Below are 25,324 nucleotides of genomic sequence, written 5' to 3'. Positions count from 1 at the left end.
TGTCAAATGCATAGGAATATCGCATTCAATATCCACATTGAGTGTGCTGGTCAGTAATGGTGTTATATAGCCGTGTGCTGCGATCTGTTTCAATGTAAACAGTTACTTCGGCATGGATCTTGGGACTCGACAGTCACTCACCAGCATATACAGGTCCACAGTAGATAGCATCCACTCCACCACATACATTGTTTATGATTTTCAGTCGCTGATAAAGCATTTTTTAACATTTATAATGTAGAGCTCCCATAACATGCGACCATCTCAGTTGCCGGTTGGCTCCGCCCCCCGACTTTATTTATTTTGACTATCACTTTTGCCAACAAATAACTGGTCACATTATATAGTCTTCAATGAAGACAAGGTTGTTCCTTAACCAGTTTGTTAATACCTTTATATGCTCTGAAGTTCATGAATCCCAAAATATTCTCTCTTATTTCATCCAGAATTAAAGCTAATTAACCCAACAAATCTATACACCCTGGATAAGTTTAGATATATCCACATATACCGTAAGTAGATGAGTGGAGAAAGAATGATATACTGCTGCTTTTTCCACAATAACACCATAACTGCTCTATGCAAGCAAAGCTTCATCAAGTAATCAATGTACCAGTAACACTGAGTCTTAAAGGGACTTGTAAAATACATGTATTGGCAAAAATGCTTCAAGTAAAAGCTATAGCTGTTTCAAAAGTGTATTTAAGTATGCACCGTGCACCAGCATTTTAAACACAGCACTTGCTCAGAGAGCCTAAGGTTCTTGTACCATCTGGTAATGACTCTGTTTGTTTTTTGTAGTTTGATATACAAATTAAACAAAGGATCCATGTTGGGTTTTCTTTATGACCCTTATAGTGACAACTACCAATATGCCCACATGAGAACAAATTATATTTTATCTCTTGCCTGAACACATTCTTGTATTGCATCAGAGGCTCAAAGGGAGTTACCTCTAAAAGAATCACTGACATTTGCCTTTTTATGATTTCTGGCTTTGAAAGTGACATTTTCTTAAATACTTTTGTAAATAACCATTCTAAAAATCAAATACAATGTGATCCTTTCACTAAAATTAATCATTGTGGCGACATTTTTTGCTATTTTAGTCACAATAAATGAGTGTTTCTTACCATTCCAGTAGCCAAAATTGGTGCCTCCTATAAACATGTACCTGAAACACAGTAAAAATGACAATACTATGAATAGCCATGACCAAATGTTTCAAATCATTAACAAATATATTTATCTGCACTATGCTTGCTGTGTATACTGTACATGTGAATATCTCCCAGCTTGCTTCAAAGCTCAACATTGCCATCTTTAACATCTCCTAAGGTGTTGCACTACTTGACAACATTCAAGTTGCTGGAGGGCCACATCCTGAGGTTTAACCATGGATTTCTGGTCAGTTATACTATTCTGAACTGGCACTAACATCCCATAACCATGTTACATATTGAAGATCATTTTTACGTTTGTTGATATCACCCATTAAATCATTCTGCTGTCAATATTTACAACATTAAATAGCTTACACACTTCTTGATTTATCACCACCATTTAATTTCGGCTACGGCACCTTAAATCTGTGCTCACTTTTTGTGGACATAGGAGATGCTCACATATTAACGTTGGCTCCTGTATCCAAAACGTCTAACAAGCCTTGGCTTACTTGCTCCGCACTACTTGTAGAGTGTTCCTCCCCCCAGTAGTCCAGCCAACCTGTGTAAAACTCAGAGTTCACCTGAAAGGTAATCGTTTTAACGGAGTATATTAAATCAACACACATATTTCAGTATCTATGGAGAAAATGCAATGTGGAATTAGGGGACATAAGCACCAAGAAACATTTTTGGAGAAGCCTATATATTAATTGACATACAAAGTGTCATAAAGAAAGTTAGAACTTTGCAAGAAGGCAAAAAAAGGTCACAAACATTAATAAGGCATAGAGATAATTTTACGTAAAGTACCAGTGGTCCTTTTGGTTGTATTTTTCGTAGAGCTTCAAATGCTTTTGTTGCATTGGGCACTGAAATGAAGCAAAACATAAGTGTTAGATTTGATTATGTGTGCACTATACAAACAAAAGGTAATCATTTCAACAGACACAAGCCTGAATTTAGCCAAAGGTAAGCTCTCTATGATAAAGTGATTTATCCATAAACCTGTAACAAAGATCTGTGCTCCTTAAGCACAATGGATTTTAACATTACAGTGTAGGGTCACATGATCTGATTTCTAGGTTCACTGCAAAACACATTTCCATTAAACACACTATTCTAGTAATCTTTGTTCTATGTTTAAAGGGTTAGAAATATTTGCAACATATTCTGAAAATAAAGAGATTATTATAATTATATATATGTATGTAACAAAAGCAACCACTTTTTTTTACAAGAAACAAAGCTTTTTCGAATATATTTAATGTAACTTTAAAACTCACATAAAATAAGCTGCAATGACTATAAAAATAGGCAGAGTTTATGTAAAATGCATTACAGGTATACCTCACTTTACAGCGCTTCACTTTACAGCGTTTCGCTAATACAGCGCTTTGTGGAGCTGAAGTTCAACCTCCAAAAATTTGAAACAGTGCTGTAATCTTCGTGAGATTGTGAGAAAAGTGACTGGCACCATTTTGTTATGTGCAGTTCACTTTGTTTACAGCATTACAGTACAATCTGTGTCTCAGTATTTTACTACAGTAATTGTCACTATTTTACAGGTACAGTATTTATTGAATACTGTGCTGAGCTAGTGTTAAACTAAACATAGCAATATTGCACCTCTAATATATGGTAGTTTAAACATGTTTTTTTAACATACTGGCAAGTGAAAAGATAGCTAAAACTGCCTTGTTTCACTTTAAGGCGGTTTTCACTTTACAGCGGGGCTCTGGTCCCTAACCCGCTGTATGAGCGGGGTATACCTGTACCACACAGTCCATCCAATAGGGAAGCAGTTCTGCCTATTTAATTTGCTTATTCATAGCATGATAATGTGTTCATTAACTTCTGGTTTCAGTAGCGTGCAGTTAGTATAGGGGCTTAAAGTTTCCTTTTTTGGTGTTATTATAAGCAATAGCGAATCGTATATTATTAATAAACAAATGCGCTATTGCTTATAATCATAGCGGCGCAGCTGTGAACAACATATTGTAAACTGTGGCTTTATAAATATATTAAAACTAAAAAAAAAATATGTAGATAGGTAATTGACATTTTTTGAGGGGTTAAAAAAAAATTCTCGTTAGTCTAGGGGTTGTGTTCCTTTTCTTCAAAGCAATTTGCTTATTAGTCTAGAGTGGTACTTAACCTTATTAATATGCAAGGGCTTTTCCTGCGGCTGCTCCTTCATCTAGTCTATGTGCTCTCCGTTAATCTTTAACTCTGTGTTGCGCCACTTCTCCCACAGACGATGATGTCGTCACAAACCACATGTCCACCCTGCTTCCAGCACTTGTACAGTGAGGCACTACAGTAGAGATGACTAAGGGGCCAAGATGCGCATGCGTTACCCGGCAAGTTAATTAAATGCGCATGCGGGCCGCCATGATGTTTCTACCTAGGTAGAACATCGGTATTGGGCATACATAATGAGAAAAAGTGGGTTTGGAGCAATAACCAATAAGGATTTTTAATGTCAAATAACAAAAAAAACGGCTGGAAAGATGTAATAGGTACTTATTACAAATATGTAATATATGTATTGAAGTTTTAAAAATAAATTAAACATCTTTTGAGTTTACTATCCCTTTAAATATCCTTAACATTGAATGAAGACAAAACCTTGGAGGTCATCCACAGCATTTACAATTAAACTGATAGGGCTCCATTTAACAATAGTCGAACAGACATGATTTGCTGTAGCATATGCTCTCTCTGCTCACTGGCGGACAATCGTCCACTAGCAGGGGCTTTCAATCATCTCGATAATATCGCATCGGGATGATTTAAATCCACCACCTTTACAACCGTTGCTTCTTAACTTTAGTTTCAGGCAATCCTGAAACGATGAGCCTCCGAAGCAGTAACCACTGATTAATAAATGGAGCCCAAAGAGTTTACTACTGTGTGAGTATAAACTTTTATACATTGCATTTCCCAAAATAAAACATTAGGAGCAAAAAGGCCAATTAAATAATGTCAGCTTGTTGGAATCATAATGTACTCAATCTCATTCGTCAACCCCCTTTTAAAACAATAGCTTCCTCATATGATACCTGGGATAAGTTTTGTAATTAACAAAAATATTTTTTTTGAGCACATAGAAGATTTGGGGGAGGAATTGATTTTAGAAGTTTCAGTAAAAGGTCAAACAGGAAAATGAAATATCATTCTACTTATTTTCAGATACAAACAAGTATTTAAAAAGCCAGTGAAGATCAGAGGAAATACAATATGAAGACACGTTTCTGACTCCCACAGTCTCATAAAAAGGCTACTAACATTCCCCATTGGCTTTATCACAACTTGTTTAACCATTTAGAGATTGTCAATGATGGATACTGCAACTTACAATATTGAGGAAAACTAAGAAGCGGCACAAAATCCGATACTATACTATAAAGTCCTCCAATTGTTACTACAGTACATTTACTACAAACCTATTCCTCACCTGGACCAAAGTCCACAGTGGCATATAATCCCTGTAGAGTTCCACACTTCAGTTCATTTTCTGTATTGCCATCTGTGGTAAAAAGTACAATTTGGTCTCCAAGGTAAGTGCGGAATTTAACTTCAAGATGTCGCATGTAGTTGTAATCGCAGGCCATGAAGCTGCCATACTCATTCTCCACCTATAGATAGTGACAAGTGTTGGGAAAACTTAGATCAAACAATAGTTAAATACATAGATTGAGGGTGCAATAAAACCCCAAAAAAACACAGGAATCACCTGGACACTAATAATGTTCCCTCCATTGTTGTACAAACGTGGACGTAGTTTGGGAAGCAGAACAGACATCCAAGCATCAACAGCATTCAGGTAATCTGTAATTATGCACAAAGATTAGTTCAGGAAGTGTAAAAAGGGTGAAAGTAATGGAGTCATTTCTGACCATGGCATACAATGAAAGTTTCAGAAGAAGCAAATACTACTTTATTGCACAGTGGTAATGTGATGCGTTTAAAATCAGAAGAAATAAAACATATAGGTCTAGATTACATGTGGAGTGGTATTCAGTGCTCCCGCTTGAGCGCTAATACCGCTGAAAGTAAACTTGAAGTAATTTCCAAGCCTAGACTTCAATGATGAGAAACTGAAAAAATTTAACACTTATCGCTTGCGAGCTAACTCGACAGGTGTTAAACCTACTCCGCTAACCTGAAAGTAGTTATGAATATTTTACATTCCAATGTTCTTCACATAGAAGAAAATGTTCTATTTATTTTTAAATATATTTCTGATGTATTTTTTTGTAAAATATATATCTATGCATATACCTATATATATATATATATATATATATATATATATATATATATATAGGTATTTATTTAAAAATACTTAGAACATTGGAATGTAAAATATTTACAGCACATACACAATAAAACAATTATATATTTAAAAAAAAGATGTAACATGTTTTCAGGTATTTGAGTGAAAGGGGCTCCAGAGTATATATACATACATACACACACATATTTAGACATGTACTGTATATTTATGTGTATGTATGTATATAGATAGATATAGTCATGGCCAAAAATATTGGCACCTCTGCATTTCTGTCAGATAATGCACCACTTCGCCCAGAAAATTGTAGCAATTACAAATGTTTAGGCATTCCCATGTTTATTTATTTTGTTTGTATTGGTATTGACACATAAAAAGTGGAGAGAAAAAGCCAAATCTGACACATTCCACGCAAAACTCCAGAAATGGACTGGACAAAGTTATTGGCACCTTTAAAGGGACTTTAAACACTTGCCGTTAGGATTTTGTGTTTTTTTATTCATAAAGTTTTTTTTAGTTTTTAAAATGCAAATCCCTTTTTTCTTATTATAGGTGTTCCAATTTGTGGTTTTTTTTACATTTACTCTGAGCGCTCCGTGCCAAATCCGTGCAGACATGGCTGTGAGTGAACAAAACCGGAAGTCTGTGCTTATTGCTGTGAGCGCCCAGGAATATAGACATTGCTCACAGCATAACTAAAAAACTACTGCTGCTATAAAGTTTGCAGCTATTATCTTTATTTTTTTATTTTTTCTCAAGAATATCTTTTAAACCGGCATCAGCTAGTGTTTGCTATATAGCTATAGCTAATACACTTGTAAGCTAATCATTCTTTTTTACTCTGTTCATAATGTAAAATTCATTCTTGCGGTGTGGGGGAAAGAGGGATGGGTAGAGATCGCCCAACACACTGTTCCGGCTCAGCGAGGCGGCTGCTGTCTCAAATTTATTATGGCATCTTCAACACTAAGCTGTGTCACCCTTCTACCCCTCTCCTTTCCCCCCAAGCTCCCGGCGTCCCGCTAAAGCCATACATTTATTTTCTTTCCTATACCTTTCAGAGTTTGTTTAGATCGAACCCTTTGCAAATCTTCTCCTTAGTTTTTGATTTGCGGCTTTGACCAGCAGCTCACGCTCTCTGTGCTCCTCATGTGATAGAATCAGTGGTTTGTCTAATTAGCAGGTATTAGGAAGATCATAAAATATACTGTAGGGAATGCTTCATTTGTCTTGTTTAGGAGTAGGGAAAGGTCAGCTATAGTGTAGTGTTCTGTTCTGTGCACACCATGGATAATAATGATAATATGGCTGCCTATAATACACCTATAATAAAAAAGAAAAGGGATTTGCATTTTAAAAACTAAAATGCTATGAATAATAACCCCCCCACACACTCAAAATCCTAATGACAAGTGTTTAAAGTCCCTGCTAACAATAATCACTGAGGCTGAGCACTGACAAGTCGGTCCTCTCACACAGCTGTCATTCAGTGAAAACGGCTGCAATCCACTAAATCTATGAAGCTCATTCACGAAGTTACTGAGAACAAGCTTCATAGATGCGGCAAACATTTTGCTTAGTATGCGCATGTGCGGTAGTGAATACGGGGACCACACATCAAGTCAATAAGATATCGGATGCAATGTGCGTTACAACATGGCGGCTACCACCGCATACAGTAAATAAAAATATTTACAGTAAATAAAAATATTTGAGCAGAGTTTAGATAAAAACATAAAAACAAATAACATTAAAATCTAAAAATAAATGGTAAAAATAAATGATAATTACATGGAAACAGAAGGTGTTTAGAATCCCTTTAATTTAATATTTGGCAGCACACCCCTTGGAAAAAAAATAACTGAAATCAATTGCTTCCTGTTACCATCCATGAGTTTCTTACACCTCTATACTGGAATTTTGGACCTCTCATCTTTCGTCAACTGCTCCAGGTCTCTCAGATTGGAAGGGTCCTTTTTCCAACTGCTGTTTTGAGATCTCTCCATAGGTGCTCTATGGGACTGAGATCTGGACTCATTGCTGGCCAGTTCAGTACTCTTCAGCGCTTTGTCTTGTCTGGGTGCTTTTTTTATATTTTTATTTTTATTTTTGTAGAAGACAACAGAAAAAGAAGAACATACAAATGTAGGTAGCATGTACATATTATATGTATTATCACATATTCATCTCTATGAACAGAATACATACAAAATAAATGTCCTCAGCTTCTGTCCCTAAGGATATCAGTTAGAACCTTGTCAAAATAGGGATTATATAAAGTGAAGTCCTATTAAAAGCAATCAGAGATTTGGTGATTGCTGAACTCAAGGCTAAAACTTAAACTATTAGTATAATAAATTAAGAAGTAAGCGTTATCTTGTGGAAAGTACCTTACTAAGCAAGAGGAAATAGCATCCTAGGAATTACGTGGGAAATAGGAAGGTGATGGGCAGATTGGTGCATAAAATTGGGAGGCTATGAGTATAAAAGAATTGAACGTCTAAGAGTGTTACGCAGCAGTTATATTTGTCATACTAAGGTCGCCATCTAGTGGATAGATATTTATATTCACCTCTAAATGAAAGATTATGCAGATTTCTCATATTTACAGTTTTACAGACATTTAACCTAGATTACATAGGCTGCCCTTTTTGCTTTAAGACAAAGGATAACATTTTATACATAACATATGTTAATCAGATATGCTAGACCCCTCCTGTGGCCCCGACCGCAGACCGCCAGGCAGGGTCCAGTAAACAAATAGATAATCCGTCTTTACTAGTGTCAATTATATAAGAAGTTGGGCGGTAAGAAATATTTATGGTGGTTTTTATATTTTTATTTATTTAGTTATTTTTTATTTTTAAAATTACCTCTGTGGGTTATGTCACTGAGGGAATGAGTAGGTAAGAGGTTCATAAATCTCTTAGCGCTGCTATGTTCAGTTCAAAATTGCACAATAAAAAAAATAGAAAAAAGAACTGTGAACTTTTATGTGATAACTCTATAAGTTAAAACTTAGAACTGCGCTAACTAGAGGAGTGTACAAGAGTATATAATAGAATATTAGAACTCTATAGTTAATGGACTCTAACTAATCAGGAGATCCATTATTTGTTCCACTCACAAGTTAATCAAACATATATAACCTTTGACAGACATTGGGGCCTATCTATCAAGCTCCGAATGGAGCTTGATGCCCTGTGTTTATGGAGAGCCTGCAGGCTCACCAGAAACAGCAGTTATGAAGCAGCGGTCTAAAGACAGCTGCTCCATAACCTTTTCCGTCTGCTCTGAGCAGGGGGACAGACATCGCCGGAATTCAACCCGATCAAGTACGATCGGGTTGATTGACACCTCCCTGCTGGCGGACGATTGGCCGTGAGTCTGCAGGGGGCGGCGCTGCACCAGCAGCTCTTGTGACCTGCTGGTGCAATGCTGAATAAGGAGAGCGTATTGCTCTCCGCATTCAGCTATGTCTGTTGGACCTGATCCGCACTGTCGGATCAGGTCCGACAGACATATGATAAATAGGCCTCATAATCTCAAATATATCCACCACCAGTATCCGTCATCCGACCTAGCAGTCATCTTATGTGATACAATTACTGACTGTCAGGGTGCCAGGAATCAGACTGAGACGAGAAGTGCAAATATAATCACACCTTTATTAATAGCAAAAAATTATAAAATGTCCACAAGTCAAATAACAAGCCAGGAGTCAAAACCAGAGCTGGTAGTCAGACGAGGTAGAGGTGCAGAACCGGACATGCTCCTGGTAGGCAAAGGTGCAGCAGCGGAAACAGGAGCAGCCATAACATGCGGGACACTTTGGTCCAAATGTGCAGTGCGAGTCAGCAGGGTTTGCAGGGCTAGTGCAAATTGATCCAAGTGGTGATCCTGTACATCCATCCTGGAAATGATGGCAGGTAAAGGTGGATAATTAGCAGCATCAGGATTCATGGCCTTTGCGTAATGTCAGGGTGCCAGGAATCAGACTGAGACGAGAAGTGCAAATATAATCACACCTTTATTAATAGCAAAAATTTATAAAATATCCACAAGTCAAATAACAAGCCAGGAGTCAAAACCAGAGCTGGTAGTCAGACGAGCCGAGTCAGGAGCCAAAGCGAATAGTCAGACGAGCCGGAATCAGGAACAAGGAGAACAGCAGAGTCAGGAACAAGCCAGGGATCAGGAACCAGGAAGGACATCAGGCAGCCATGTAATACACAGGAACTCTCACAAACAGGTCTCAGACAACGCAAAGGCAAGCATACTGAACAGAGGCCCTTTAAATAATAAATGATGACATCACAATTCTGAGACTGCATCCTGTCTCACATGGATGATGCACAACAGTCTGGCCATAAAAGGAAGTGCAGGAAGTGAGCAGCATCCCCCACAATGCACCAAGTCAGGAAGAGAGGTGAGTAAAATGGCTGCCAGCAGCACATGGCAAACACAACAGGGAAAAACCCTGACACTGACATGTTAGAAAACACACTTAAAACAGATAAACTACTGGGCTGCATAATAAATACAAGACCAGGAATGATACCTATTTGGATAAATGTTTAAGTAATAAATATAAAAGATGCTAATTTAGACTCTAAGTCCAGAACGATCCCTTGTATAGTATCAGTTTATGGTGTCAGGTGAGTAGCGTTAAGTTCCTAATCCTGTAGTGCCATGCAGCAATTAGGGTATTTGTAAGAACGATCCCTTGTATAGTAACAGTTTATGGTGTCAGGTGAGTAGCGTTAAGTTCCTTATCCTGTAGTGCCATGCGGCAATTAGGGTATGTGTAAGGTTCTCAGCCGATGTCCAAACAGCAGGGAAGCTGATCAGCTAGAATGTGTATACAGGCCTCTGAAGTTTCTCTCCAAGTGGCTCTGGGTGTTATCTGGGGCAGAGCAGACCAGAGTCCCCTGTCCTGATGCTTCAACACTCGTCGAACTAGAGTTGCTACCATGTGGAGGGTAGGTAGAATAAGAGCTCCTGGATCTCTAGGCTTACAGACTGGACGAACCAGATCAGACATCCGAGACTTGAACCTCTCTGGCTCTTCGCTCACCTTCACGTCAAGGACCCCATCTCCTGCAGATCCCCTGCCACTCTCTGCTGCCTCATAGTCAGGTGGATTTATATCTTGGGGCATATCTGCTGCGATCACCGGCTCCAAACTGTCACCAACTTTGAACTGCTTAGCGGGTCTGTTGGTACACACGTTCTCCTCTGGTATCTCTTAAATTGCTGTAAAACAGTGTGTCATGAGCCATTTCAGATCAGAGCAATGTCCGTCCAGCAGCTCAAAGAGGGTATCTTCAAACATTCCCATCACTAACTTTATTGGATACATAAGTATGGAAGTATTGCATTACTTCTAACCCCAGGAACATGGAGGGGCGGGGGGGGTACATGTGCGGCAGCCCCAGCTCCACGATGTTCTGCTCACTAGAACGTGAAAGGCCTAGTCAGCAGAGTCCCAAACAGCTTTCTGAACAGCATAGGTCAGGCTTGTCATAGAATATCAACTCCTGGGTTCTAGTAAAGTGTCTATGGTAGTACTACTTCCATATGGAAAATAATTCTTAGTTTTAACTTTACTTTTTTTATATAAAATAGCTTAAATTAGAAAACAGATTGCCGGAGCTTCATTTAGACACATCCTGCCGCTTCAAGAGTAGGCTCTGCCTTATGGGTGCTTTTTGACGTATGTTTTGGGTCATTGTCCTGCTGTAAGACCTATGACTTCTGATGGAGACCCAACTTTCTGACACTGGGCCCTACATTGCACCACAGAATTATTTGGTAGTCTTCAGATTTCATAATGCCATTCACACAGTCAAGACATCCAATGCCTGAACCAGCAAAGCAACCCCAAAACATCAGTGAACCTCCACCGTGTTTGACTGTAGGGACTGTATTCTTTTCTTTAAAAGCCTTATTTATTTTTCTGAAAACAGTAGAATGACGGGCTTTACCAAAAAGCTGTAATTTTGTTTAATCTGTCCACAGCAAATTCTCCCAAAAGGATTTTGGCTTCCTCATGTAAGTTTTGGCAAACTCCAATCTGGCTTTTTTATGTTTCTGTGTCAGCAGTGGGGTCCTTCTGGGTCTCCTACCATAACGTCCCTTTTCATTCAGATGGCGACGTATAGTGCAAGCTGACACATTTGTACCCTGTGCCTGAAGATCAGCTTGAATTTGTCTGGAAGTTGATCAAGGTTCTTTATCTACCATTTGAACAATCCTTAGTTGTAATCTCTGATCAATTTTTCTCTTTCGTCCACGTCCAGTGAGATTAGCTACAGTGCCATGGGCTGTAAACTTCTTAGAAAAGAAAGGAATAGATGCGCCCTAGAATATATGTGATCCTGCTACTACTGAGAATATCCCCTTTAAGATATTCTATAACAACAAGGACATAGGACATCCACATACTTGCCTGCTGATACACCCACCCTGAGGAGTTCCAAACTTAGAACGGAGGGAGGTGTTTATACACAGAAGGATTTGGCGATTAACTCCTTAAATAAGGTTTTTATTTTACCCAGGACAATCCTTTGAGAACCATTTGCATAATGGAAACAAATATTTTGTTCTTCTAAATAGCGCTATTCAACCTTCAAACCGGACAATCCAGTGACCTCTGCAAAACCATCTGGTGGCCACGTGATCCACCTCAGGCTGTAAATTCCAGCTTGCCGCAACACTATCTAAGACGTGAGGAGACCCGGATCACCACTTGATTAGGACAACACATAGGGGGCGATTTATCATTGGTCTGTCCGGCATGATCCGCTGAGCGTATCAAGTCCGACAGACATCGATGAATACCGACAGCATACGCTGTTGGCATTTATCATTGAACAAGCAGTTCTTGTGAAATGCTTGTACAATGCCGCCCCCTGCAGATTTGCGGCCAATTGTCGCTAGCAGGGGGTGTCAATCAGCCCGATCGTCTTAAAGGGACAGTCTAGGCCAAAGTAAACTTTCATGATTAAGATAGAGCATGCAATTTTAAACAGTTTTCCAATTTACTTTTATGACCAATTTTGCTTTGTTCTCTTGGTATTCTTAGTTGAAAGCTTAACCTAGGAGGTTCATATGCTAATTTCTTAGACCTTGAAGGCCACCTCTTTTCAGAATGCATTTTAACAGTTTTCACCACTAGAGGGTGTTAGTTCACATATTTCATATAGATAACACTGTGCTCGTGCACGTGAAGTTATCCGGGAGCAGGCACTGATTGGCTAGACTGCAAGTCTGTCAAAAGAACTCAAATAAAGGGGCAGTTTGCAGAGGCTTAGGTACAAGATAATCACAGAGGTTAAAAGTATATTATTATAACTGTGTTGGTTATGCAAAACTGGGAAATGGGTAATAAAGGGATTATATATCTTTTAAAACAATAAAAATTCTGGTGTAGACTGTCCCTTTAAGACCGTTGCTTCAGAACTACTGTTTTCAGGGAGCCTGAGATAATTCGGCCCCATAGTGTGCGAGACGCACACAAAAGTAACATAATCATATTATCATTTTTGTTTCCAACATCCCTCTGGACGAGGCAAAATGCTGCAGAGGGGATTGTCAGCCTACATTCTATTAAGAAGTTAAAAGTACTTTCTACTCCATCAAGTACTAACTTTCAAATACCATCTCTGATTTATATGCAAACCAATATTGGGTGGCAATTAGTTCATCAGACATTTTGACATATGTATTGATGTTCATAGATTGATGACCCGCTGAGGTTTTTAAACTGTAACTTACCTATTTGAACACTTGTAACTCTGGATTTTATAGGGTTGTAATATCCTTTTTTACTATATTTGTTATTTTTAAAGGGAGATGTCCCTGTTTTGTATAACATTTTAAGCATCAATTTCTGGCTATAATTTTAATATTAGAATAAAAATATTTTGACTTCTAAAACATTTATATTTGGGAGGGCGGAGCCTGGAAGAGCTCAGTGATGGCAGAATAATCACTGAGCTCCGTGCATAACAAACAGTGAAAGTGTGTTTAACTTTAATTATGGCATCCTGATTATTAGTAAAATGCTGCAGGAGCACCTCTGAGACCACTGATGATAGTTTTGCTAGGCTCGACTTTAAAGAACCACCAGAAGCAGGAGATATATCGTGGGCGAGATACGCAGCAGAGAGAGAACCGGATCCGCCATCTTGAGGACTGAGAGTTGCACACGGAGAGCAATTTAACACTCGCAGCGGCTGTGTGGGGGTCACGAAAGCCAAGAGAACACAATGTGAGAAGTATCAAGCTGTCCGGTGAACCGGTTTACTGTCATTTATGTCAAGGGACAAACACATAACAAGGTAAAGAAGATTATAGCGTGGCGGGGCCATACGCCTATGCGCACAACTAAAGAGCGCGGCTGGGAAAACTCTTTATACCAGGGGTAAACATGACCCGTAGCAGCTTACTGTGTTAAAAGGAGAGTTGAAGATGGTGCAGTAGATATGCTAACCATGACCCCGTGACATGTAAAAGGGAGACATTAAGCCGGGGCAAATAACCGCATAGCTGTTTACGCTGCCTAGCTTATCACCGCTGCAGTCGCAATAATCTACTGTGCTTACTTTTCAATGGGATTGGTATTTACCGTGCAAATGATAATAATAAGAGGGCTGAAGACAGTGGAGAAGATCTGCTTTTAAAATCCACATGACACCTATAAGAGAGACATTAAAAAGACACAAACGTATGCATAGCTGTCTGCAATGCCCTATCTATCACCATTACAGCTACGATGCTCTGCTATGTTTAACTTTCATTGGGATTGGTATTTACCGTATGTGATGTGATGGGTGCGAGATGTGGCCCAGCAATATGTGAGAAGATATAAAGATTATGCTCTTAGCTGCGCGCATCACATTATCTATCACCCTTAGAGATGAGATACAGTATTCTATCTGAGACTAATCTGGATTGGTATTTACCGTGTAACTAACACTTGATAAGTGTTGAAAACTACTTAGGCTTGCTGTAATACAAGGAACACTTATACTCAGTCATACATAATCTTGGCCATTGACAAAATCTCAAAGGGGCAGTACTATCTACAGAAGAACTACGCAACGCTGCAGGGAACTGTAAAATCATAGAAACAGATAAATCACGCAGATTCCCAACTTAACCTGCATGCTGTGAGTGGAGACAAAGTATAGCCCAGAAATATAGGGGATCAAATGCTCCTATTTTAACTGAACTATGTCGGTTAGAAAACAAAATAAACTACATACCGGTTCTAAAACCACTACACAGCACCCCTTCTTTAAACCCACTAAGGGAGGGAAAACCCCAGAAAGAGAGACACCACCTCCATAAGAAGAAATGGATTCAGACTCTGAACCCCAATCTGACAATACTGATATGATCTCTGTCACAAAAGCTGATCTCCAAAACCTAGTATCGACACAAGATATTAACGACATCTTTGACAAGATGCTGGAAAAAATGGATACGCTACAAAATACTGTCACAAATAGTTTGGCGGACATAAAAAAGGATCTACAGGACTTAGGCACAAGAGTTGAGACACTGGAAGATAAAGAAGATTCCATGACTGAGGATATAACCAATCTACAACAACAAGTCTCATCCCAACAGCTAGAAATAGCCGACATCAATAATAAATTGAAAGACTTGGAAAACAGGGGAAGAAGATGTAACATAAGGTTAAAGGGCATACCTGAAACGGTGACGGCACCGGAGATAGCAAACTTTCTATTGCAACTATTCTAAACTATTACAGAAGACAGGGATGACAGTAAATTTCAAATGGAGAGAGCGCATAGAGCTCTAAGAGCACCACCGAAGAAAGGGGATCCTCCAAGGGACATAATTGTGAAAATGTTTCGCTTTCAAGAAAAGGAAGAAATAATGGCGGCGGCCAGAAAAAATCCCACCTTTAAATTTAAAGGAACAGTTATCCAGTTCTATCAAGATCTCTGCCTGAGAACCTTACAGAGACGAAGTACACTTCGACCTCTCACGCAGCTGCTACGTAAACACCAGATCTCCTATAGATGGGGATTTCCATTTGCATTACACATTCAGCATGAAGGTAGATCAACTTCAATTGACAAGCCGTCAGAAATACCGCAGATTTGTAAACATCTCAATCTGGAATGCCCGGAGCTGCCAATCCTATCACAAGACCAAAATACATCTCGCACCTCTGCACAACTGGGACCAACATCTAGGGGCAAATGGTCGAAAGTCCCTAAGAAAAAACAGAAAACATGATCAGTCCATGAACCTGCAAATTCAATGGAAAGGGAGGAAAGAGAGACCCATTGAAGGAGGAAAAGAAAAGAGAGAAGAAAGAAGAAAAGAAGGGGGAAAAACAGACAGAATCAACCTAGCCGGAAAAGAGACTTATGTCAAAGACATTACTGAGGCAGGCTGAACTAGAGATAAGTATATTTTTCTGACTGTAATGGGGGGTTTCTTTTTTCTTTTTGCAAACATATTGAGCTCTTGAAAGGAGCTACACTGGACATCGGTGATAGATGCCACTTAGCCTTTGAGTTTAGTTGTAAGTGTTTATAGAGTTTAAATTGTATATCAGGATGGACATTTGAGGCTAGGGGATGAGCCTATAACGGACTTGAGGCAAATCCCCGCGCACTTTCTAATCCAACGATAACCAAAGTTTATTTTAATATGCACACAAAATTTTGAAGTGTATTTTTCTAATTGCACAAGTTTTGAAATATTTTTCTTAATGCAAATTATATTTCATATTATTAGCTTAATTATTGTTATTTATCCAGAATGGATATATTCAGTTTATATGTTTAAGATGTTTACAGACATGTGGTCACTGAATTGCTATGTACCTTTTACATACCATACAATGCCAAATATACTGGGAAACACTGAAGTATGCTATGTGTAGCTTATGTGGCAGGAAGACAAAACCAAGTCAGAGCAAACCTAGGCCAATATAAACTTAGAATACCAGGAACTATAAGCAATAACAGTTATGAAACCTGTTTTATTTATGGAGCCATGGGCGATTAACTTGATTTCACACAATGTCAGGGGGCTAAATTCAGATATCAAACGTAGAACAGCACTCACACAATACAGATCGTTAACAGCCAATGTGATTTTTCTACAGGAGACACATTTCTTAGACTTACAGATACCTAGATACTGGACTAGAGAATTCCCACTACATTATCATGCTACCACTGATTCGAAAAAAGGGGAGTCTCCATACTGATACATTCATCTATACCCTTTGTCCATACAGAAACAATTAAAGATAAAGAGGGCAGGTACCTGATAGTCAGGAGCCAGATACAAGGTACTGAAATCACATTTTGTAACTTATATGCCCCTAATGACAAGCAAGATACCTTCTTTAGGCTGTTATCGCATCAGCTGATAAATTGGTCACAGTCTAGAACAATACTGGCAGGAGATTTTAATGTTGATCTGGCCTTACAATCTAGAACAAGCCCCCAACTAATGTCCAACAAACAACATAGACAATATAACAAGGCTAAAGTGATACTTGATCACCTGAGCACACACACCTTAATTGACTCCTGGAAGACCCTATACGGAGACACAATAGATACCACGTATTACTCAGCGGCACACAAGACATACACAAAGTTGGATTACATATTTGTAAGTCAAATACTTCAGCCCTCTTTAGAATCGGCCAACATTCACTCCTGTGTATGGTCGGATCACTCGATGACGCAGTTGAGAATAGGTACCCTACAACCTACTGACAGAACCAAAACATGGATTTTTGCCTCAAAGATCCAGTAACATTGAAATCAGTAACACGACAAATGAGGGAGTACTGGGAGATTAATACAGGGACTACGGAAAATCCCATATCAACCTGGGCAGCCCACAAAACATTCCTAAGAGGACTACTAATAAAAGAAAAAGCTGTCCTGGTTAAAAAATATACCAATCAAAGAAAAGAACTTCAAAACGAAATAAACACATTAGAACAGCAACACAAAATCACACAATCTAAAGTAGTCTACCAGCAACTACAAAAAAAATGTTCGACATTAGCGAACATCCTTAATGACCAATCAGTCAAGGCAGCATTCCGGCTTAAGACCAATTACTATATCTATGCTAACAAGCCGGATAAATATATGGCTAATAAAATTCGGGACAAATTGAGAGTAGCCACTATAGCACAGATTCAGAAACATGACGGTACCGCCACTACCCATCCACAGGAAATTGTTGACTGTTTTGCTAATTATTATAGTGATTTATATGACGGAAACAAAGTAGCTCAGTCTGCACAAACTGAAACTCTGCTACATAAATTCCTCGACGAAACACAACTGCCCTCCCTGACTGAAACGGATAGAGATAAGTTAAATCAAGACATTACGGTGACTGAAGTCCAACAGGCGGTAAAAGATTTAAAGCCAGGAAAGGCCCCAGGCCCGGATGGACTGCCGGGGGAATACTACAAATTGTTTAAATCCTCATTGGTCTCCCACTTAGTTAAGTTCTCCAACCATATCATGCAAGGTCACATAATACCCCCTGATCTTCTCAGAGCCAGGATAGCTGTAATACCCAAACCGGGGGAAAACGTTAAATGGTGTACCAGTTATAGACCCATTTCTCTTATAAATCAAGATCTTAAAATTTTTACCAAGATTCTAGCTAATAGACTTAAGTCGATACTGCCAGAAATAGTCCACCCAGATCAAGTGGGGTTTGTGATGGGCAGAGAAGCCCCCGATAACATTAGACGCATACTTACAACCATTTTCCAATTGACCAAGACGAAAACGCCTTCTCTGGTCCTATCACTGGATGCGGAGAAGGCGTTTGACAGAATAGACTGGAGGTATATGTTTGCTGTATTGGAGAAAATGAAATTTGGAGGCCCCTTTGTCACTGCTTTACAGGGTATATATTCTGCACCTACAGCTACGGTTAGGGCTATTGGACATCATTCAAAACTTATAAATATTAAAAATGGAACCAGACAGGGATGCCCACTATCGCCGTTATTATTCGCGATTTGTATGGAACCCTTAGCTGCCCGCATTAGGCAAAACCCTGATATTACAGGTTTACAACTTAAAAATAGGGATCACAAGATTGCCCTTTTCGCAGATGACGTTTTGCTGACATTGACCAAACCCTTAACTTCCCTCCCTAGCCTCTATGACGTCCTTGACCGATTCTCTGCCATATCGGGGTATAAAATAAATATGGATAAAAGTGAAGCAATGGCAATAGCGTTGCCGCCTCAGACAAAAAAACTAATCAAACTAAATTTTGAATTTTCTTGGGTCAAATCATATATTAAATATCTGGGAATTAATATATCAACTCAATATGAGGAACTATATGGGATCAATTATTTGCCTCTATATAAAGAAATTCGTAGGGATATAGCAAAGTGGAAGCATCTTAACTTCTCATGGTATGGCAGAATAGCGGCAACGAAAATGAACATTCTTCCAAGACTGTTATACTTGTTTAGAACCTTACCTATCCCAGTTCCAAAAAAAGACCTGGAAACAATGCAATCTGAACTTATTAATTTCATTAATAGCAAAAAACATTCTAGGATCCCCTTTAAAACGCTAACAAAACATAGACAGCTGGGAGGGATGGGAGTGCCTAACTTACAAGATTATTATGATGCCTCAAGACTGGCCCAGACAACGCTAATAGGAACGTCTAACACAGACATAGTCTGGATAGGGTTGGAAGCGGACTTGGGAGACTCCGAACCCCCAGATGCACTATTATGGGACACTTCTGTATCTCTACAAGTAATCCACACTTATTCTCCAATCACCGGTCACTCGATAGGGCACTGGAGAAACCTAAATAAAAAGAAAAGACTGGTCCCAGAATACTCACTCAAGACACCACTTAGATATCTTATCCCAAAGGAATATAGGAAACAATTGGATAAATGGGCAAATAAGGGTGACATAGTATTACATAACAAACCATTAACTTTCACGCAGATCCAGGAGAAACTGACACCAGAACCCCTTAGGTGGTATTTATACTTGCAAATCGCTTCTGCATTATATAAATTTCTTTCTAACACACATAATCGCCTCAGCACCACGTTAGAGAAAATATGCTGCGCTGATTTGAGGCAGAAACATCTCATCTCAAGACTATATATAGCTTTACAATCCACAACAAACGAGGAAAAGACCCCTCTCATGTGCAAATGGGAAACTGATATAGATATTAACTTAGAGGTGACGGAATGGCATGAATTACTTTATTCCTCCTGCAGAGGTTTGATAGGCGCTGATCTACGAGAAAACAGCTATAAAACCATCTTTAGGTGGTACTTAACCCCTATAAAGACTTCCCACTTCACAGAGGTAAAAAACAGAAAATGCTATAGGGGATGTAATGAAATAGGAACTTATATACACATGTGGTGGGAGTGCCGTGAAGTTAAACAGGTTTGGTCATGCTTATCCAACCACCTCAGTACACTATTAGGGGACCAGATAACACTTGCCATATCCCAGGGATTACTCAACATACCACTCCCGAACTATCACCATCATATCAACACTTTTATCAGAATACTTTGCACAGTTACAAGACTGTGCATTGCTAAGTATTGGAGGGAGAGAGCTCCAACATGGCAAGAGGTTCTAGATAAAATTAAATTGACACACAAACTCCATGAGACTGCAGCTTTTATCCTGGGAAATGTGGATACATATAAAAAAATATGGTTTTACTGGTTAATGCAATCATGATGGAGTATTGACACTCTAGGGACCCTAATTTAAAAACATAGAAAGATAAATGACATATACTAGGGAAGGCTCATTCATAGATATTCCACCCCCCGTTAAAGAACATAGCTTTTGTGATAAATTAAATGGCAATGACACATATAACTACTCTATACTTGACCACATGTTAGTTTAGTTTGTTTGTTTTTATTGTTCATTATTTTTTGTATTAATTTGAGTTTATTTTAATTTTTTGTTTCTTCTTGTTTGGTTTTTCTGTTTGAAAAAATGTACAAAATATCTTTGTTAAAAATGCACTACTCAGTATATCAGACCGGAACTGGGGCTTGATACCTGTGATGAAACATCACTATGAGGGGGGGAAAAAAAAAGTCAAATATCATCACACCATGGGGATGAGATGTCTAAATTATACTATGATGTACTGAGTTATTAATGCTTATTAATATGTGATGTGATATTTCCTGCTCAATAAAAAATATTTTAACATAAAACATTTATATTTGGTTTGTTCTATAACAACAAGGTCCATGCTAGACTAGCGTTACTACTTCACACACTCTCTGTAAACTTCTTGACAATGTTGCGCACAGTGGACACAGGAACATTAAGATCTCTGGAGATGGACTTGAAACCTTGAGATTGTCCATGCTTTCCACAATGTTTGATCTTTGCTGCTATATCTCTTCTCTGTGCTCATTGTGGCACACAGAGACACACAACAGAAAGGTTGAGTACATTTTTTACCATTTTAACTAGTTTCCGTGTGATTTCTATATTGGCAGCACCTGTTAATTCATACAGGTGAGTTTAATTACAAATTACAGGAGCATCACAAGCTTGGAATGCAATTATTTCTTACAATTTTGAGAAGGTGACAATAATTGCGTGGAATGTGTCAGATTTGGCTTTTTTTTTTCTCCACTTTTTTGTGTCATACCAATACAAACAAAAGAAATAAACATGAGAATGCCTAAACATTTGTAATTGCATCAATTATCTGGGCAAAGTGGTGCATTATCTGACAGAAATGCAGTGGTGCCAATATTTTTGGCCATGACTGTATGTATATATATATATATATATATATATATATAACACATGATAATATTTGATAATAGAAGTAAATTGGAAAGATTTTTTTTAATCATACACTCTGTATTCTGAAATTGTATTTTTTACTTCCTTGTTCCTTTAAGTATAGCATCTTTAAAAAATATATATATATATTTACTGTAGCATGAAGTAAAGTTTTGCTGAAGGAGAGTTGGAGTCACAGGGCGCGATCAATATATGGCGCAGGTTTCGGCGCAAGCGTGGGAACCTGCACAGTCCGTAATTTCACCTTGCACATCGGGGTATTACATAAACCCCGCCGGCAGTTCATAAAGTGCCGTAAGTATGATAAACTAGCGATGTCCAGAAATGAGCGTGAATACATATTTCTGGAGTCGCCAGCGCCTAAGAAGAGTAAAGAAAATAACAAATCTCCCGTAAAAGTTTAACACGCCTCCCAAAAATAAGCCCGACACGCAAAACCCCTATATCCACAATCCCCCCCTCTCATTACTAATATTAAATGTATTAACCCCTAGACCGACAACCCCCCACAACGCAATATGCCTATTTAAACTATTAACCCCTATATCCGCCATCAAACCCAAACCGCAAGTAATAACTAAATTATTAACCCCTAAATCCGCCAACCCCAACATCGCAAACTACCTATTAAAACTATTAACCTCTAATCCGCCATTAACCCACAACACAATAAACCTATTCTAGTATTAACCCCTAAACCGCCATTGCCCACAATGCAATAAACCTATTCTAGTATTAAACCCTAAACCGCCATAGCCCACAATGCAATAAAACTAACCCCTAACCTAACCCCCCCAACCTAACCCCCCCTAACCTAACCCCCCCTAAATAAACTAAAATGAGCTAATTCACAAAATACTAAAGTTACCATTAAATATTAAAAAAAAATTACACTACTTCTAAAATACAAATAAACTAAGTATAAATTAAAGGGGCAGTCTAATCAAAATTCAGGAGTAGACTGTCCTTTTAAGCAAGAATTACAGAAAAAAAATAAAAATAAGATTACAGAAAATAAAATTACAAAACTTTAAATAAATTACACCTAATCCCTATGAAAATAAAAAAGCCCCCCCCCAAATAAAAACACCCCCTAATCTAATCAACTACCAGTAGCCCTTAAAAGGACTTTTTGCAGGGCATTGCCCCAAGATAATCAGCTCTTTCGCACAAAAAATACACACAGCCCGCCCACCAGTAAAACCCCCCACCCACCAAACCCCCCCCCAAAAAAACTAACACTAAAAACACTAAAATACCCATTACCCTGAAAAGGGCATTTGTTGTGGATTGCATTCAGCTCTTTTGCTGCCCACCCTATCTAAATAAAATAAATCCCCCCAAAAAACCCTTAAAAAAGCATAAGTCTAACCCCCAAGTGGTCCTCATCTGTCCTGAAGTTCAGCGGAGAAGGTCCTGTTCCAGGCGGTGAAGTCTTCTTCCAAGCGGCGACTCTGGAACTGAAGACCGGCGACTCTGGAACTGAAGACCGGCGACCGTGGAGCCATGGAGCGTGGAGGATCCTCTTCATACGATCTCCGCCGTACACTGAATAGGAATTCAAGGGACGCCATTTTTAATCGCGTACCTTGAATTCCTATTCAGTGTACGGCAGAGATCGTATGAAGAGGATCCTCCACGCTCCATGGCTCCGCGGTCACAGGTCTTCAGTTCCAAAGTCGCCAATCTTCAGTTCCAGAGTCGCCGGTCTTCAGTTCCAGCGTCGCCGGTCTTCAACTCCGCCCTCCGCTCCGCGCCGGCTGGTTCCTGGAAGAAAGAAGAGGTCGCCGCTTGGAATAAGACTTCACCGCCTGGAACAGGACCTTCTCTGCTGAACTTCAGGACAGGTGAGGACCACTTGGGGGTTAGACTTAGGCATTTTTAAGGGTTTTTTGGGGGGGATTTATTTTATTTAGATAGGGTGGGCAGCAAAAGAGCTGAATGCAATGCCCAACAAATGCCCTTTTCAGAGCAATGGGTAGTTTAGCGTTTTTAGTGTTAGTTTTTTTGGGGGGGTTTGGTGGGTGGGGGTTTTACTGGTAGGGGGGGCTGTTTGTATTTTTTGTGCAAAAGAGCTGATTATCTTGGGGCAATGCCCTGCAAAAAGTCCTTTTAAGGGCTACTGGTAGTTGATTAGATTAGGGGGTGTTTTTATTTTGGGGGGGGCTTTTTTATTTTCATAGGGATTAGGTGTAATTTATTTAAACTTTTGTAATTTTATTTTTTATTTTCTGTAATCTTAGTTTTTTTTATTTTCTGTAATTCTTGCTTAAAGGGACAATCTACTTCTGAATTTGGATTAGACTGCCCCTTTAATTTATACTTAGTTTATTTGTATTTTAGAAGTAGTGTACATTTTTTTATATTTAATGGTAACTATAGTATTTTGTGAATTAGCTAATTTTAGTTTATTTAGGGGGGGTTAGGTTAGGGGTTAGGTTTATTGCATTGTGGGCTATGGCGGTTTAGGGGTTAATACTAGAATAGGTTTATTGCGTTGTGGGCTATGGCGGTTTAGGGGTTAATACTAGAATAGGTTTATTGCATTGTGGGCTATGGCGGTTTAGGGGTTAATACTAGAATAGGTTTATTGCGTTGTGGGCTATGGCGTTTAGGGGTTAATAGACTTTATTAGTTATTACGGTGGGGGATTGCGGTTGACAGATAGAAATTGCGCATGCGTTAGGTGTTAGTTTATTTTTGCAGGCATTTTTCGGGTGTAACGGTGCTCCCATACTCAGCGCAAGGCCTGCTACGGCTGCCTTTTATGGCGAGGTAAAAATGGAGTAAGATTTCTCCATTTTCGCCACGTAAGTTCTTGCGCTGGATATTGGATACCAATTTACGACGCGGTCCCATGTTAGCCTATGGGAGTAATAATTGCGAGCGACTGGTGAAATATATGCGCGTAACTTGTATGCTACGCCGTATATGTAATACCAAAATTGCGTAAAATCTGGCGCCGGAGGATTTTGCGGGCGACGCTGCATATGTAATGGGGCCCACAGTGTTTTTGATACCTAACTAACCAGGAAATTATCAAGGTCTTCCATATGTTGGTCAAAATAATAATAATAATGATAATAATGTACTATCAGTCCTGACAACCGTTAGGTAAAATAAATACACAATATCTGTGATTAGTGTTGTAGATTATTTCTAGTTAGGCCTTTGATCTGTTTTGTTATGTCTGTGTATACACTATGATTACATAGTTGATATAATGATATTGCATGGTATTATTGGAACAAATTTTTACCTGGGTCTGAGGTGCGCAACGCTATATCTTTCTTATTCAGCAGCCAGGGTGGGAGTCCCCCCTAAAAGAGTAAATAACAAGATGATGACCTGCCATAACATGCATGGTTCAAAGTAAAAATCTTTACAAACATCACACAAAAACTGATTTGTGTTTAAAAATAAATAAATGCATCCCCATGGTAACCCTGTTGCTTGACTCTGAAAAAAGCGTTTCATAGGGTGGATAACTTTGGAAAGTCCTACAGACTTTTGGATTTCTGACTTTGTTTATCAAAAGTCTATTCAAGCGCTATATTCTCATCCTTTTGCCAAAGTTAAAGGTATAGGCTTCCCGCCGAGGGAGCTTAACATAACAAATTGAACTAGACAATGATGCCCTCTTTTCCCCTTGATATTCGCCCAGGCCATGGAACCGCTAGCACAGGCAATAAGATTAGCCCCTTTGGTAGAAGGTATTGCAATATGAGGGTCCACAGAAAAGATTGTCTTATTTGTGGATGATGTGACCATAATGGTCATTAACCATTTGTCCTCAGTTTGAGAAGTACTTATATTCTTGAGGGGTTTGGAAAGATATAAAGTTAATATTCTCAAGACTGAGGCATTACACATACATATCCCTGATGAGACTCTACAAACCCTGAGGCACCTTTATCAATTTGAATGAAAGAAGAATTTTATTAAACACTTGGGAATCCGCATGGGAGCAT

The 25,324-nt window shown here is 38.9% G+C and overlaps 1 protein-coding gene across 3 annotated transcripts in view; it reads right to left on the bottom strand.

Annotated features, from left to right (window-relative positions):
- LOC128645308 (beta-galactosidase) overlaps nucleotides 1–25,324 on the bottom strand; it is a 187,495-nt gene that overhangs the window by 45,508 nt on the left and 116,663 nt on the right. For all 3 annotated transcript variants that reach the window (XM_053698186.1, XM_053698188.1, XM_053698187.1), the window contains 6 exons: nucleotides 24,613–24,673; nucleotides 4,903–4,997; nucleotides 4,624–4,804; nucleotides 1,977–2,035; nucleotides 1,626–1,747; nucleotides 1,134–1,174 (listed from right to left, as the gene is read on the bottom strand). In XM_053698186.1, coding sequence (XP_053554161.1) covers nucleotides 1,134–1,174; nucleotides 1,626–1,747; nucleotides 1,977–2,035; nucleotides 4,624–4,804; nucleotides 4,903–4,997; nucleotides 24,613–24,673 — 559 coding nt within the window. The remainder of the gene's footprint in view (nucleotides 1–1,133; nucleotides 1,175–1,625; nucleotides 1,748–1,976; nucleotides 2,036–4,623; nucleotides 4,805–4,902; nucleotides 4,998–24,612; nucleotides 24,674–25,324) is intronic.

Source organism: Bombina bombina, chromosome 1 (genome assembly GCF_027579735.1).
Source record: "Bombina bombina isolate aBomBom1 chromosome 1, aBomBom1.pri, whole genome shotgun sequence".
NCBI classification, from domain to species: Eukaryota; Metazoa; Chordata; class Amphibia; order Anura; family Bombinatoridae; genus Bombina; species Bombina bombina.
Note: the sequence above shows the minus strand (reverse complement) of the source record. Positions and strands in the feature narration are given on the sequence as shown.